Source organism: Enoplosus armatus, chromosome 16, assembly GCF_043641665.1.
Source record: "Enoplosus armatus isolate fEnoArm2 chromosome 16, fEnoArm2.hap1, whole genome shotgun sequence".
Taxonomy (NCBI): domain Eukaryota; kingdom Metazoa; phylum Chordata; class Actinopteri; order Centrarchiformes; family Enoplosidae; genus Enoplosus; species Enoplosus armatus.
Window position 1 is genome coordinate 13,729,543 of NC_092195.1, and position 17,216 is coordinate 13,746,758.

Consider the following 17,216-nt stretch of genomic DNA (forward strand, 5'->3'; position numbering starts at 1 on the left):
TTTGTTCAGCAATTCATGCAGAAGAATGAATGAATGAAGTGACACAAAATGACAATTCAGTCTGACTATCAGGACACTGCTGTTTGAGCTACATCCTGAAAATGTCTGCAGAACAGATACACTGAAAGCATTCAGCTTACAAGAAGTGACAATGACCTGTTCTAATGATGTATATAGATATATTTCTAGATTAACGATCAATTCCACATGGAGTCTGTCTGCACGTTAAATATTAGCCATCCTGTCCTTTATTGCCTGCATCTGTCCTAGAAACTGATGCCAGTCTCTCATGTTACCTGCTGTCCCATTCAGCCAAGGAAGCTCAGATGTTTCCTTTTCAAAGGAGTGTACCACTGCACCACCGTTGTTTGAAATGTGCTCAGAATAGCCCAGTCAAGTGCCATGCTGTAAAATGTGAGGTGAGGGTTTTATTAGGAAGAAACGCTGCTTTGAAATGAAAATACTTTGGGTTTAAAAAGAAGGCTCTCTACTGGGACAGTTCTGGCAACCTTACCTCCCGTTACCATAGAAACTGAGCAGACGTTTTAAGCAGGATTCAGACTGCATATTATGCAGTGAAATTTATGACATTATGAAAATCCTCAGATATGTTCATAATATTGTTTACAAAACTGCTGTACATTAAGACATTAAAGGATTCTGCCATGTCTGTATTACCCCTACAAATTCAGATTTCTTCCAAACCTCAGGGATCAGAACACGAGAAAAGACAAAGTAAATATAACAAAATAACAGAGCCATGTGGTTTATTTAAGCTGCTATATTTTCATTCAACAATTGATTGATCATTTGCCTGTTGTGGTGGAATGTAACTAAGTGCATTTACTAAAGTACTGTACTTAAATACAATTTTGAGGTACATGTACCTCCACTTGTTGCTATTTATACTTCTACTCCATTGACAAATATTGTACTTTTTACTCCACTACATTTATTTGTCAGCTATACTTACAAGTTACTTTACAAATCTAAATTGAGATATAATGAGCTTTTAAGATATGCTGGATTGTTATAGAGAAACTATCCAACAGTATATAAAATGGTTAAAATCAGCTCCACCTTGACTACATTAAAATACTGCTTACACGTTAATGCATCAATAATAGTATTCCAATAATATATGTGATAAATATAACTCTCTGAATATGGCAATTTTGCATAATGAATACTGTTACTTTTGATACTTTACGTACATTTTATTACTAATATATATGTATTTTTACTTAAGTAAAAAATTAAATGCAGGACTTGTATTTGTAATAGAGTACGTTTAAGCCGTGGTATTGTTATTTTTACTAAAGTAAAATATCTCATTACCTCTGCTACCACTTATCAAAACTGCAATACTGGGTGGTAAACATTTGGAAATTGAGTAATTACGACATTTCTTACTGCACGTGAAGGCAACACTATTGGAATGCCGGGGGCGTGGCTATGAAGACACCTACGCGACGTCATCACAGTTGGGTCTCATGTTTACGTGGAAAACATGGCGGCGGACTACCAACAAGGAGACAGCATCTAGTAAATGCGAGTGGAAGTGTGTGGCAGCCAGCTGGAAGCCAGACAAGAGACATTTAACTGTTAGTTTCTTAAGATCTTTCCCGCTGATATTTCGCATGAAGCAGTTTCCCTCTTGTTTTAGCCACTGGGACCGCGGTGATGGAAGACGAGGAGAGGCAAAAGAAGCTGGAGGCCGGCAAAGCAAAGGTAGGATTCTCAGTTTTTGGCGTTAGCATAACTCTCTAACACTGCTATCATTGCTGTAAAGTAGTAACGTAAAGCTGTCGACAACTTATTTTCACGCGGCTGGGTCTGTCAGCTGTTTTTTGGTCCCCCCCCCCTCCCCTTCTTATCCCCCTCTCAGCTGTCAGTCCCAGCAAACACGCGCCCCGCTCTGACAGCCGGGGGTTGGCTTGCCGGGGTGTTAGCATAGCTACTGCTAGCCACAGACTCCTTTGTCATGCTGCATGTCTAACGTGACTCCAGTGTTTCATTATATGTTTTTTTCTGAAACTGATGTGTAGGAGTGTGCACGAAATGCTAACTTCAGCACCCACAAGTCTAGCCGTCACATTGTTATCCAATGGTTATAAACGCCACCTGAAGGGAGGCTGACAGGCTGGTGTAACAGGATTTACAGGACATAACCCCACTACCTAGAGCAAACATTGCCCCACATGCCAAACTTGTGCTACATTGACTTTATCAATCAGCAGCATCAACATTTAGGTCAGGACAACCCCCCACTAATCCATTAACTGATGCATTGTTGCTACAAAGGAGGATGACGCTGGACTTCATTTTGCCTTGAAAAGCTGCATTTATGCCCATATCGATTTTATTAGTTTTGTTACAGACATGAGTGTTGTTTCTTGTGATAAATGACAATGAAATAAATAGTACACTGCTCTGTCTGAGCTATGCTTACTCACTGTTTATGAGGTATTGTATAACCTTGCAGTACCTCTATTATTGATATTTGTCTAGCCAAACATCTTTGGTATGAATTATGACAATAAAATGCCTGTAAGGACAACATGATATATTATCAATTGAAGCTGGTCAGACCACTTTGGGAAGGAAATAGATAATGTAGAGTATGATAATAACACACTCTGAAGACATGTAGCTAATTGCATCAAGCATATAAATGTTGGCAATCAGTGTAACTGTAATCTATTGATTGCAGAATTAATCTTGATTGCGTTTATAGTAACAAATAGTTCATATCACGCTTAAATTTACAGTTTTCGTCCAACTGTGTTGTCCAAATCCCCTATAATTCCCCATACATTTACAAAGAGTTGGTTTTGAGAATAATTTGGTCTGAATGCAGAATGAATTCTGTCAGGCAGACTTGAAAAGGTGCTATACTCCAAACGCTTTCCATCCTGACACTGCAGAGAAACATGTAATACGCTGTGTTTGTTGCGTCTTTTGGTCACTCCAGGTTTCACACTGGAGCTGGTTCTCTGGCTTTTAGGTTAGCACAGTGGGAGAGACCATGAGAAAGACCATCTCCGTGGTTTTGGCTTTGGCATTTTGGTTTATAAAAGGCCCCTCTGTACTGCAGGAGGATCCGACTGCTGTTTTTTTTTTTTTACACAGTACCATGTCACCATGGCCTCACATACAGGGGAGAAACTTCACAAGATATTTTACTGAGTAACACATTGATAATGGTTAGCAGGGATATCCAGGACATTTTTATTTGTTCTAATAGCCTCTCAGACTCAGACTGGATCTTGTAAGCTCAGATTGAGTCCAAGCTGATATAAGATCCAAGTCAATCAGTAAGCTATGGGGAGTGTTTAGATGGTGACATGACCCACTGCTTCTCTAAACCTCCAGTTTTAGATATTAAGTGAAATAATCTGCATCTGTGTGGCGTACCTTTTGTGTCAAAATGTAATCAGAGATTCTGGTGCTTGTTCAGAAAAGTATGGCATTGTCAGGACAGCAGCTGTGATTTTTCCAGTTTGAAAATCAGGAACAAAGACCAGTGATAGTGACTGGCTAATGTGTTTCTTGAATCAGGTATAGGCAGAGTTCATGATGATGTTTGAGTGACGGGAGAACTGCCAGGCATCAATTGTATAGCCTGCCTGAAATGATGTCTGTCTCAAGTAAGTGCCTATTGAGTCATACCAGACAATGAGCAAAGCGTAAATTGTGGGCTGGTGTTGCCAGGCTGTTGTTCCAAGCCATTAGCTGCAGCTGTATTGTTGCTCTCACTTTTCTCTGTGGCAAAATGGACCATATTGACAAGTGCATTACCAGCATTATGAAGAGTTACTCATGCAAGACTTTGGCTCAGTTCCCCAGTTACATGGTAGAGAAGGCTTTGAGTTTCATTCTCAGACATAGCAGCTTTTATAATCACCAAGGACTGTGACTTTAACATTATCTCTTCTTTAAATGTCTTTCTTTCTTCCAGTCTCTTACCTCTTTCAGGTCCACAGACTCAACAAGGCCTCTGTAAAGTCACCTTATAGTGCCACTCGCAGGAAGAAATTGTGTCTGAAAAATCTGAATGATTACCACCAATAAAGGTTGAGGTGTTGGCTTCTTACTTTTTAGTGTCGATCAGTCCAGCTCTGTCTGTCCATTAGTTTGTCACACACAGCATGTTGAACAGCACTGACATTTAATGAAACTTCAGGGAGGAACATGTGCCAGCCTATTTGCTGTTCTATGAGTGGCTCAGTGGGAGGGCACTGCAGTGTTTTTTAATTTGGCCCGAAGGGATGCAAGCATCCTTCGTGGAGGATGGCATGCTTATATGTTTCTCTGCTTCTCTGTCGTGCCTACTGGTCACAGATTAAAAGTATTATTTGTAGTTCGTAATTTTACCAGCCTCTGCCATTATAATTGATTGAGTTGATTGATGGGTTGATGCAAATGTTTGTATCATTCTGCAAAATGAGGCATCAGAGCAGTGAATATCTGATGCAAAATGCCATAGATTTATAATTCTTCACTTGTTTCTGTTTGTGCTTTTTGACAGCTAATTTTGATGCTAAAAAGATGCCTTGTTGTCATTAACAAACCAAATTGCAATATGTCATAGCCTTAAATTAAAATTCTACAGTAGTAAAGATATATTCAGCCCAAATTGGAGAGACCATTTTCCAAACTATGTATAACGCAGCACTTTTTAGTAGTGCATCCACAGAACATTGTAAGTAGGTATTCTTTCAGATAGCCTAAAGGTCAGTGTCACTGTCAGGCAGCATTGGAGGTTTTGAGGACAGCAAAGGTACAAGTTGATCTACTTAGCTGAGGCCTGAATGGTTAATCCTTCAGGTGACTAATCATGGATGTGCCCTGCACAGCTCTATGTGATGAATAGACTTTGACCACCATGGTTTATTCAGCCTATTAATTGACTTAATTGACACTCTGTGGTTTTGCTTTTAGGCTGCAGTCTTTATCATCCCTATATGTTTGAATATATAACACTGAATACTTTTGAAGGTCTTGTAAGGCTGTACTGCTTGAGAAGGGATTGCCAGGTGATTAATTGAATGTGAAAGTCTAACGGCTGTCCAGGTTTAATTAGCTACAACCTGGATGATGACTATGACCAAAGGGAGCCCTTTCCAGTCTTTTGATATTCACCAAAACTTGTTTTTCACTATGTGAACATATAGGCTAGATGTAATATGAAGCTGCAGTTGCACACCATAATTGATAACTAATGTATAGATACCATACCATGCGAGAGGCTGTTTGGGTTTCACTGTCAATAGGAGAGGAAAGGTTTTTGAATGGGAACTAGTATCTGTACGCCCAAAATAGCTAATTCATCACAGCTTTAGTGCCAATAGTTTGTTTGTTTAAGATCAAGATTTAACGCTTGGGATGTATTCACACCAGAATGCTTTTTTCAGTTCCTCATTTTGTTTTGTATGGTCACGCAATCCAATTTTTATGCCAATCTGGTTTGCACCAAATAACAATCTTGAAAGTGTTAAGTCACGATTGTCTTCCGGATGAACTGTACAAAGTACAGAAAACAATCCCAACACGCTACGTTTTGGAGTATGGACTTTAAGAAAGCCCGGCACATTACATTTCGGAGGGGAAGGACATTCAACAATCGTCCTATAGGCTAAAATCAAACCCATGATGTTGCACCTGCATGCCATGCACTTCAGCTGGCCAAAAGTCCAGCATATAGACCTAGTTGAAGTTTAGTTAGAATTATATGAGTTGTAATAGAAAAATAAAAAAGGCCCATGCCATGTTGTTGTACAAGAAAAAACAAGTAAAAGGAGCATCATGTGTCTGTTGTTGTTCTTCTTCTAAAAAGTGGGTCTGGTGTAATGCACTGGTGTTGTGTATTTACCTTTTTAGCTCGTTGGAGTTGCAGCCATCTCCAGAGACATGTCTCTGTTGCTCGCTGCCCACTGTGTTTTTTTTCTGGGCTTTGGAGGGAGACTGTGGCAGCTGTCATCAGGAGGATGATACTGATGAGCACCTCATTCTCAGTAGAGGTTATAAGGATACTTGACTTTGATCATGGCTTGGATTTGTTGAAAGGGCAAAGGCAGGCCGGGCCTTGAAAAATGAGTATTGCTTGAGACAGAAACAAGGGTGATTTGTCGGGCCGCAGATTAAACTGAACCACATTTCATTGTTCACTGGCAGTAGGAACATGCTGAGAATCAGAATAAACCACTGAAAAGACTTTCTACTTGCCACTCAAAACACTTGAGCGTGAAGAGTCGTTTTCTCCCTTACACGCCAGCTTTCATCTTATGTCTGTGAGATGCATATCATGTACATATATTAATTATAGCCAATTCTGTGTTTTGAGCCTCTTGAAGATTTCACAGACGAAGCTCCACCCGCTGTACTCGTCAGTTTCAGTTGCTTTGTTTTCAGGGATATTAGCTATTGTTGATTGCCAACTGGAATGTGTGTGTAAAGCACAGGATTTCTGCTATCTAGTAGCTGGGTGTTGACTTGAACACAGTGTCGCTGGCTGTCTCATGGACACATGACATTGGAGGCTGTGAGCTTCCCCTCTGGCTTCCACTGAACTGCTGTATTTCAGTATTTTTAGCAGTGTGTCTCATAGGCATCAACTACAGAAAACCACATTGTTACTTCTTTAATTACAACTTTTGTAAATCATATAAACACGATATCTAGCATCACATGTACTAAACTACTTTTTCAGTTTGTGCGCTTTAAACAGACTCGTGCATTCAGCAAGCTTTTTCCTGAGGCACACAAGTTATGATCTTCTGAGAAGATCGTTGACTTTTCATACGTCATCAATTCACAATTGCCACAGAGTAACTGATGTTCAACTGTGATTGGTCAGCTTTGCTCCCCACTTATCATCATGCATCACACAAGGCTGTCGTATCTTTTTTTTTATTTCTATTAAAACTGTTTTAAATAAAGTTTCATTATGTATTGATTTTTGCACTTTAAGGTGCAAACGTTGCTGTGATGACACTTCACAGAGAGTCTAGTTAAAGCCTGAAGATCAAGATGCTCGTGAGACAGAAGGTTGTGTTGCATGTGCTATGTAAGAGTGGGTGACATGGTTAAAATATTCTTTATGGTAATTGTAATTTATACTTGTGATATTGCTATATGTTATGATGTCAATTTTCTGCTAAATTGTTCATGGATGAAATTGAATAATGTTCGTTTTCCCCTAAATTATCAAATGACGACAAATTAAAATACTTCTACACTTTGATGAAATCAAAGGGAGAGCCACGTCAGTATAAACCTTAAAGGAAAATCTCTTATGGTAAACACATTTATGTCATCTCATGATGTAGGCTATATTGTGTTTTTATTACTCCATCCCTTCCAGCAACACCAGATTGTAATAGCAGTTTAGTGGATCTCACACCTGCAACAAAACATCAAACACAGTTTACTTGATGTTGATGTTGATGTTGTTAGTCAGCTACTGTTAAACATAGATAAAAAAAAAAAAACCTGTGTAAGAAATATGCCTGTGTGAATGTTTTCAGACAGCAGATGGTGATACACCTACGTAGTCTCTGTTTTCCCAGATGGTGATGCAGCTACGCAGGCTCCAGTACTCCATATGCTCAGCCAATGCTCTGTTCTGGCCAGCCAAATAGGGCAGCCTGCAATGATAAGCAGCTCAACGAAAGGCCGGGGGTTCCCGAGACTTTTCCAAAACTCAGGGTGATTTCTGCTGGCAGGTCTGCTGCATATTGCACACGACTGCCAGTGTGTTATTCTGATTGAGTGAGATTTAAAGGATAGCCCATCTGTCATTGTAGTCGCCAGATTCTCCATCCTGTAAGACTGGCATCCACTCATATCTCTCTCTCTCTGTGTGCCCCTGGTATTTGATGGATAAAGCTCTTCTGGAAACACTGATAGATGTGTATATTTGGATGAGGGGTGGGGCATGTGTGGAGGTGCAGAGGCACAGATCAGAAGCCCTTTGAGCTTTTAAGCTGTGCGTTGTAGGTGGGGGACGTGACCAGGACGCCCACTCTCAGCTCTGTCGTGTCGGCCTCTAACCTTTTGTACAGCATCACCAAACCAGACCTGTCAAAAAGTGCTTGCTTTTATGCTGACTTTGCTGCTGCAGGAGTGGGGGTTTGCCACATAGGTGCATAAATCTGAATGTGTTGGCCAGTGAGGGCAAAGTAGAGCTGCAACGATGAATTGATTAAGAAAGAAGTATTTTGATAATCAAGTTGTTTTAGTCATTTTTTTCAAGCAGAATTTGATGTCTTTCTTTGTGGTATATGATAGTAAACTGAATATCTTTAGGTTTTGGACTGTTGGTTGAATAAAACAAGCGGTTGAAATAGATCACCTTGGACTATTTTCTGACATCATCCTTACAGCAAAGTATTTAAAGTCAATTTACATTAGTTGACTTATGTTAAAGGTGCCCTGTGGAGTTTTGTTGTTGTGTTTTATTTGAGCAAAGTTTTCTGTTTACATTCAGTGTTACTCACCAACACGCATTGTGTGGATCCTTGAGGCCTTACATTCATATTAGATTAATTCAATTTTCTCCTTGCAAAACATTTGCAAGTCAGATTTTTGGGAAAAAATTGAAACCTACATTGTTAACCATGTTAACTTGCTAGCAGTCTTCTTCTTCTTGTCCGGACATTGGTGGTTTTCTTACCCCCACCTGTCGATCAGTGTAGATCGTATCATGTCACATGCATGTGCATTCTCGTCCTCTCATAAAGACATTGCTACATAATAAAAACACCAAAGGGTACCTTTAACTGACATTTAGGAGTGGGTGATATGATCATACATACCTTGAAATTATATAATCTACTGTATCTACTGTCAGAGAATTGCTGTGTCATTTAAACTGCGCTTTACCTTTTTAATATTTCCAGGTGTATTAGTTATTGCAATATTTGATTTTAGTATCAGTATTTAGTATTTCAGGCGTTTAATCACTGGATAAGACAAAAACAGACGTTCCTGTTTGGTTATTTTGAGTTTTTGAAATAATCTCAACTCTAGGTCCACCTACTAGCTTGTTTAGGAGCTATATCACATGGTTTTCAATTGATTTTGGATCAATATCTCAATATAAAATGGCATATGATGCAATATAGGATTTAATCCATATTGCCCTCTCATACTGACAATTTCATAGACAGTTCATTTAGGGTTATGACTCCTGTCATGGGGTGCATGGACATATCCAGGACAGGCAGGCATTAGCAGTATCCTTGGCAACAGCCTGCCTATGTCTATGGCAATCCATGCAACACCTGTGGTGTGACACCTGTAGCCGCTGCTGTCTGCCCCGCTCAGCTGACTCTGCCGTCTATTTGCTGTCACCAGTTGCTCATACATAATACACACCAGTAGTAACTGTCCAGGCTGTGTAATTAGTATCATCATTTCCCTGATGATGATGATGATGATGATGATGATGATGATGATGATTCATGTAAATAAATATTCTTGCTGCTTTTGTTTATGGTATGAAATTGGTTTGTATGTGTAAAAAGAAAGAAAGGGAGAGTGTGACTTCACCTCAAAATTATGTGTTAGTTTTTTTTAATACTGGATAACAAACTACCTTTATGTCTTTGATTAGGGCCAGAAAATGAAGAACCAGTGTTGGATTAGTTGGATTAGTCATTGCTTTGATCAATTAAGTCATTTTTAAAGCTCAAAGACTACAAATTCACTGATTCCAGCTTCTGGTTTTTGAGACTTGTTCTTGTACCCACAAAATGTTATTTCCATCATGAATCCATGAATATTTAAAATACTTCTCAGGAAACAAGAGACGGCATAATGTTCTGAATGAAGCAAAGAATAACATGGTGAAGATGTTATCGGCTTTTTAGACGGATCATTGACATAGTTTAAACATGTAATCCCTTTAGTCAGGATTAGCACCTGGCACAGCAAGAGGCATGTGTCATATGGACACAGGGAGGGAGGACTCACTTGGAGCACGGAAGGCGCCTTTTTGAGGCACATAATGTTTCGCTTGAGTTTCACCAAACTGTGTGGACTCAGAGTAAGTTCATTGTTTTTTATTTTCTTTGTAGTATAAGTAGAAACATAAACTCTAGGCAGAGTAATGAAGTTGTGAATTAGGCTAAAGGAGGTGGCTCTTGCTCTAAAGTCTGAGCATTAGGGTCAGATAAGCAAAGATATGAATGGAAGCTACGACCAGAAATGTAGACTAAAATAACACTTGTTAGATGTTTGTTGAAGTGTTTACTAATGTTTTCTTTTTTTCAACTTCCAAGGACCAAGCAGAAAGTGTAATTGTTGTCTTGTCTTTAACACTGTCTGTTTCCCTCTTCCCTCTCCAGTTGGCTGAGTACCGCCAGAGAAAAGCTCACGCAGACTCCCAGAAGAAACAGAAAAAGAAGAAGAAAAAGAAGCCAGAAGAGGACTCGAAGGGGGACTCGCCGGGAAGGGTGGAGGTCGAGCCGGATCAGTCTGTGGGAGGGGAGGAGGGCTCAGGAGGAGGAGGACGAGATGGATCACAAGAAGGAAATAAAGACCCACCCACCACAGAGTTTACCTTCGCCAGGACGCTGCGGAGCGGGGAGACTGTCAAGCATGACCAGACCTACACCATAGAGGTAGACACTTACTCATAACAATGTATTACTATCAGTAGTGTTTACTGTAAACACATACTAAATACCAGTCAGTTCACTCCTTTTAATGCATAAGAAAGACCATAGTTGCTGTAACTGTACTAATCAGGCATCTGATGCACTAAAACTCATGTCAGAGAAAAATGCTATTTGACAGTTTGGCAAAAAGTTAGTTATCAACTGATTTGCCGATTATTTTCTGCATTAATCACTTAATAGTTTAGTCTATAAAATATCAGAAAATACTGAAAAATGACAAAATATCCTTTCACAAGGTGACATATTCAAATTGTTTGTTTTGTTAACATATATTCACATTTAAGAAGCTGAAACCAGTGAAATTTTGGTATTGTTGCTTAAAAAAATACTTAAAATGATTAATTGATTATTAAAATAGTTGCCAATACATTTTCTGATAATCGACTGATGGTTTCAGCTCTAAAATTAATACACAGATACTAGCAATTTTGTAATGAAATCTGGGTATCAGGTATAAGCTTGACCAGTTAGGTTAGGTTAGTTTATTTTTTTGTGTTCAGTGGATTATAGTTGAGACAAAGTCACCAACATGACATGGTTGTCAGTGAAACAATCAACCTGCTCCAACAGGTAAGAAGAATGATAATTTGCCTCCAATTAGTAAACTGAAGAGAGCACATTTGTTGCATCTGCTGCATCCTGGGAAAATCAATAGGTGCCATTCAGGAAGGATTGCTGGGTGTTGCCATCTTTAAGTAGATGTGAAGTTATTCTGAACTGGTTTGAGCATGCCCATTGGCTTTGTGATAATTTGTTTTTATAAGATTGAATTATATTGGGGAGGTCAGAAAACAAATGAGCAATATCTCAATTACTCATACATTAACCAAGGTCTAAAAGACATCTTGTAACAATAAGACAATGTTGCATTGTCAGAATATATTTGTTAACATCTCCAGAATATTCCTCCAGAGATTAGTCTGTGGTGTTCACTGTCTAAATGCTTTGACGCAGCATTCAGTACAACATTTCTTTCACTGATTCATAAGTCACACAAAATGGCACTAAATATATAATGTTTATTCATGAATCTGTAAATAATTGTAGTAATTCAGAGTTATTTGGGACATATTTGATGCCTTTTTAGACGTCAGCATTCCTCAGAAGTGTTTCTTCTGTCTCTCATGCTGCAGTCTGATTTTATTAATGGACAGTCTGTCAGCTCCTCCGGCACCCAGAAAGACTTTCAACTTTAAGTGCTGCAGATTCATTTTATGGCTCTTGTTTTTTCTTATTAACATGTACTTATAAGAGCTTGTAAGAGATGTGTTCATAGTCGTAGATCTTTCTGAAAATGATCACGGTCCTCTCCAGAGTTTTGTTTCTATTATCTCCCGGAGCTTAATGAGCCCGCTGTAGCTGTCATGACAACCATTCCCACTGGGAGCACAGCACAGAGCAGCGATGTAGGATTTTCAGCAGGAAATAATAAATAAAATATGATTTGTCACCTTATTTCCTTCAGAATTTTAAAATTCGGTGTTTATTAAACGAAAAGAGTCCAGGTGGAGATGAGGAATTGCAGCCCTGTTTGTATTGCATTAAAAGTATAAACACAGTTTAACCAAAACATATATTAATACAATATCGAATTGCTGAGACCTTTACATCTTATTGAAAGAAAATGTATTATTATAATTACTTTGTCTACAAGCAACACTTCAGCATACATAAAAACTCTTCTCGCAAATTAGTAATTACCTTGGTTTAAATGGAGCCGGTCTTTCAAAGAAAAGATTGGTGCAGAATTACAGATTTTTTTTTACAAGGAAGCTTCTTAGAAAATTGTCAGGAAATTATGGATTCTCACAATTAGACCAAAATACACTTTACTGAAAATCAGAGAGAGTCCTTTACTTCTTGTAGAAAGGAAATATATGACTTTCAATCCTAAGAGGAAAGTTTGGACTTTTTAAAATGCCTTGAATACCCTCTGAGGTTTTCAGACTTAACTGTATACTATAATGTTGGAAAAGAGCACAGGAAAAGTTTAATAGATGATAAGAACTTTTATGTTCATCCTGTAATGTTACTAAACAATTTGCTTTGACTGATACTCACGTACTGTGCTGGGTTACAAGACTCCAGCAGGGATACTTTGGTTTTCTAAGTTGTTGCAGTGCTGCTTTGATGGTAATTTTTATGCTGCAGAGGATACACTCTGTTATATTGTTGGGTGTAACTTCTCAAAGTTTTTGGTTGTGCTGGAGATTTGGTTGAACTTTCAACTGCTTAGTGATTCCTTTGCATAAGACATCACTGACAGACAACTTCATCAAGCATGCTATTTGAAACTTACCAACACTGGGATGATGAAATTCAGTGTTGATGCACTCTACAAACTCATTTCATATTCACAACTACTACTGTAGCCCTTGCAAGCCCTCATTTTATACATGGTCATACATGTTTTTTTTTCCTCATAAAAAGCTTTGAAAAGATAAATGGTGTTTGGTCTGTAAGCTGTACAAACATACATGACCTTCACACCTGCGAGGAATTCCTAAGTTTTAAGATAAATGGAAAAGTTGGAGCCTGAACACTCTCTGGTATTCTGATAAATAAATATTTATCCTCTTGCATTATTCTGCAGAAAATCAGCCAGTCTATCTAAAACAGACCTGAGGGCTCTTACACATTTTTCCCCCCTCGTCATTCAAGCCCTCTCAGCCTCCTTTTATCGGCACAGCGCAGCCACTCTTTCCCTGAACCCACTGTATGCTCGATGCGGTACATGCCCACAAAACTACCGGTTGCCACGGAAACAGACAATTGCCTTTAAACAGGTTGAGATGCGTCAGTCTGTGTGACCAATTTCTGTGGCCTTGCAACACTTTTCTTTTCTTTTTTTTTTTTTTAGCAGACCTTAAGGTTGATTGAATGTGTGAATGTTTTCATGGCACGGCCAGTTTGTTTTTTTTCTCCTTGGGAGCGACTCTCATCCTCTCCGTTACAAAAGGCTGTGGGACGCACTGTATCTCTCTGCCGCATAGATGGGAGCTGTTATGTATCACTAACAAATGAAACTCGTGAATGTTAAGAGAGTGAGTCATATAGTGCGGTATGTGTGTATTATCTATGTACATAAATGATTTAACCGTTTAAAGTTAAATGGTTTATTCTCCCTCTCTGTTTTTTCTGGGGTTTTTTCACAACAATGTTTGTTTCTGTCGCAGACTAACTGCTCGTGGGGCTTGTTTCTCTTCAGACATCTTGTAGTGATGCTGCTTTCTGTGAGCAGGATGGGGTTGCTGTGGAAACGCAACAGCATCAAAGTTTTCCATTCTCATGTCTTTCACATGCATCTGAAAGGGATTGTAATTGCAAATACAAGTGTGTTGACTCATCGGTGCCTCTCAGACGTCAGCAGTCGCAAGTAAACTTTGCATCAAGCTCTCGTGTCAGTGAGGTTGATAAAATGTTGATAAAATGTTCACTTATCATAAGTTACATGCTACTTGGCCAGTTTTCCTCTTTGTGCACCATGCTGTTCACAGTTTGAGGTGATGTTCAAGTTCTGCAATCAATCGATCAAACATGTAATTTCTCTTCCATTCTGGGTCCCAAACTGTTTTAATTTATGACCCAGGAATTAACCCGAAAATAGACTTCAATAATAGCCGTCATTACTCAGTGGGAGTGAGAAAGGAGCTGTGTGGCAGAAGTAGGTTAGGCCCATATTTGAATGCTGCGTGCCTACTGAAATAGGACATAAGGCAGGCATTGTTTCAAATTGTTATGATTGGAACATTTTATTATGTGCATTTTAATGACTACAGTCTTTGTAATGTTAGGACCCCTTTTCATTTCACAATAAAAGACCACATAAATCTTACAGCAATACACTAATTTAACTGTTTACATTTGACTTAGTTTGCATGAAATTCTAATTAAGTGTTTATTTTTGATTAATGTGCTTGACTTGTCTTGTGTTTGAAATGACTTATTCTACGTGGCTCATACATCCTTTTGGTTTCCTACATGCAGTATTGATGAAATTCTGTTAATCTTCTATATTGCAGCCGGAGAGTGAAGTGTCCACTACAGCTGAAGATTGTTCCTCAGAGGTGAGATGACCTCTCTGAAATGATCTCTTATAACTTCATTTTGCTTATGACTCCAAATGTTTTTTCACAATGTTTTGTAATTTCAAGCTTACACTGATGCAACTTGTGGTTCGATTTATGGTCTTCCCTGTGGCTTACTTACTTACAGTTCTGGAGAATCCATATAGGACTGCCAAAGGATGTTTTTGTGGATTTTATCACTTTTTATGAAAGTTTTTCATCATTTAATGTAGCTCATCAGCCAGGTTTACTCCGTTCCCTAGTTGTTTTAATTAAACATGGTAATGGAGACTGGAAAGAAGAGCAATAAGGAAGGCCTTTGAAGTGTGTGTTACACTGGTGTCACCATGGGTTCTTATGGGTTAAATGGGATTTTAATCCACGTTAAAACTGACATTGAAGAACATTTGGCAAGAAAATAAATCAGACAAATTATTTTAGCAGTACAAATCTACTCAATGATGACTACTGAAATTTTGTAGGCTTTTCCATCAAATTCCCATAATCTTAATGTTTCACTGACAGCATTGTGAATTAACAGGTAAATGGGTGCCATGATGAGATGACAGAGAACCTAATGATGTCTTCCAAGGATTTTATCTGGGTACAGTAATATGATCAAGCAGTTCTTTTGGCTCTGCTAGCAAACCCACTGGCTGCTGGATGTAACGCTATATTTGCTTATACTCAAGCCCTCTGCAACATTTCCTGTAACCCACTAACCAAGCCTGTTTTATGCTGTACTTGCTCGACTATATACCTACATACATTTTAAGTATAAAACTGTTCTGCGGGGAAAATAAAAATAAATCTTGTTATATTATAAATCACAAATTTGAAGCACAAATGGCAGAGGAGTTTAGGATTGAACTGGGCTTTTTGACATTTGAGAGGTGTAAATTATCTAAAAGATAATTTGAGCTGATGGAGAATCAGGTGAGGGAGGATGAATGATGGAAAAGAAGAGAGAACAGTGACGAGCATGAAGGAGAGAGGACACAAAGAGCTGCTCTCTTCAGATTCACTGAAGTGATATTCGAACAGAGGAGACAGAAACCAGAGAGGCGCTGATCAATACAGTTGAGATAGATGGGGAGCAAAACCAGAAATGTTAAAGTGACATGTCGACTGCAGTACGAATTACAGGGAGGTGTGAAAAGAAAGAGTGTTGGTGCATTAACCAAGTCAGATCTAATCTATAAGAGTGAATATTGTAATATATCACTGCCAACCTAACTGAACATATTTCAAATTAGACCTTTCAAATGAAATTCATAAAATAGTTTCTGTTCCTTTGTGTGGGATGAAACTGAGTTATGATTTCCCAAATGATCAGTCAGTGTTAAATTTGGAACAAACTACAACTACATACTTAACTTTTTTCTTTTTGCAAGAAAGAAATATTAAATGTTGGCATCATTTTGTTCCTCTGATTACACAACAAACAGATATAATATGTTGTCAGAAATCTGCAAAATTCAAGAAAAATTGGGAAAGGAGAAATACCTTTTAAAAGTACTGTAGCAGTTTTTTGTAGAAAAATAGCCCTAACTTTGCTCACAACATCTCTTCTTTTCTTTGACAGTATTAACAATTTTCAGGTATTTAGCTGAATTAAATTGCCTTGATTATTAATTGAATTACCTTGCAGGACTTAACTGGACAGATGTTACCTAAACTGCTCAGGGTTATTGGCTTCAGCATTGCATTTTGACCATGTATCTGTAAAGCTGGTTTTGGCCACAGAAAGAAAAACCTTTTTGAAGATCCAACAAAACCAAAAATGGAGTATCCATTTTAAAACAGGATAGGTTGACATTAACACATTTACTACACTCTCCTTCATGTGGCTCCTGGCTCTTGTGACTAACTCCTGTTGATCTTGGGTCGTAAGCTCATTCTTGAAACCTCACCTTGATGGCTTTACTGAAACCCTGTAAATGCTATTAAAATACTTATTTTCCTGTTCAGGAAGAGGTGGAGCCCCTGCAACAGGTGAGAAAGGGAGGTACGATGCAGGATATGGAGGATGCATTAGCCGCCAAGACCCAGGCGGTGGAGGAGCTGAGTCGAGAGCTTGAAGAAATCAGGGCTGCCTTTGGCACAGAGGGAGTCCAGCAGGTAAATGTTTTATTGTTTTATTGAACGTCATAGCATTTCTTCTTCTGTACATTATGGCTTAACATCTGCCAGTGCATTTAGAAAATACACAGGGTGGAGATTATTTTACTTTTTCTAATTACCACAATATTTTACCATTTTAAAATACCTTTTAAAGTGGTTTAATTAGAATTATTATCTTCCATTCGATTTTAAAGCACAAATGGGTATAATCCCACCTGTGTTCAAGTGTTCCCAAGTGTTTGTCATCCTGCAAATAGACCTGTAGCTCTAAATGACTATTAACACTCATTTAACTAGTTTTGGGTGAAGATTTTGAAGTGGCAATGTGGGAACTTACTTG

The 17,216-nt window shown here is 38.6% G+C and overlaps 1 protein-coding gene across 1 annotated transcript in view; it reads left to right on the top strand.

The window, feature by feature from the left end:
• The first annotated feature begins 1,683 nt into the window (after nt 1-1,683).
• The window catches only part of akap9 (A kinase (PRKA) anchor protein 9), a 60,720-nt gene continuing 45,187 nt past the window's right edge, over nt 1,684-17,216 (top strand). The window contains 5 exon segments of the mRNA XM_070921231.1: nt 1,684-1,731; nt 10,353-10,628; nt 14,708-14,752; nt 15,294-15,356; nt 16,724-16,873. Coding sequence (XP_070777332.1) covers nt 1,684-1,731; nt 10,353-10,628; nt 14,708-14,752; nt 15,294-15,356; nt 16,724-16,873 — 582 coding nt within the window.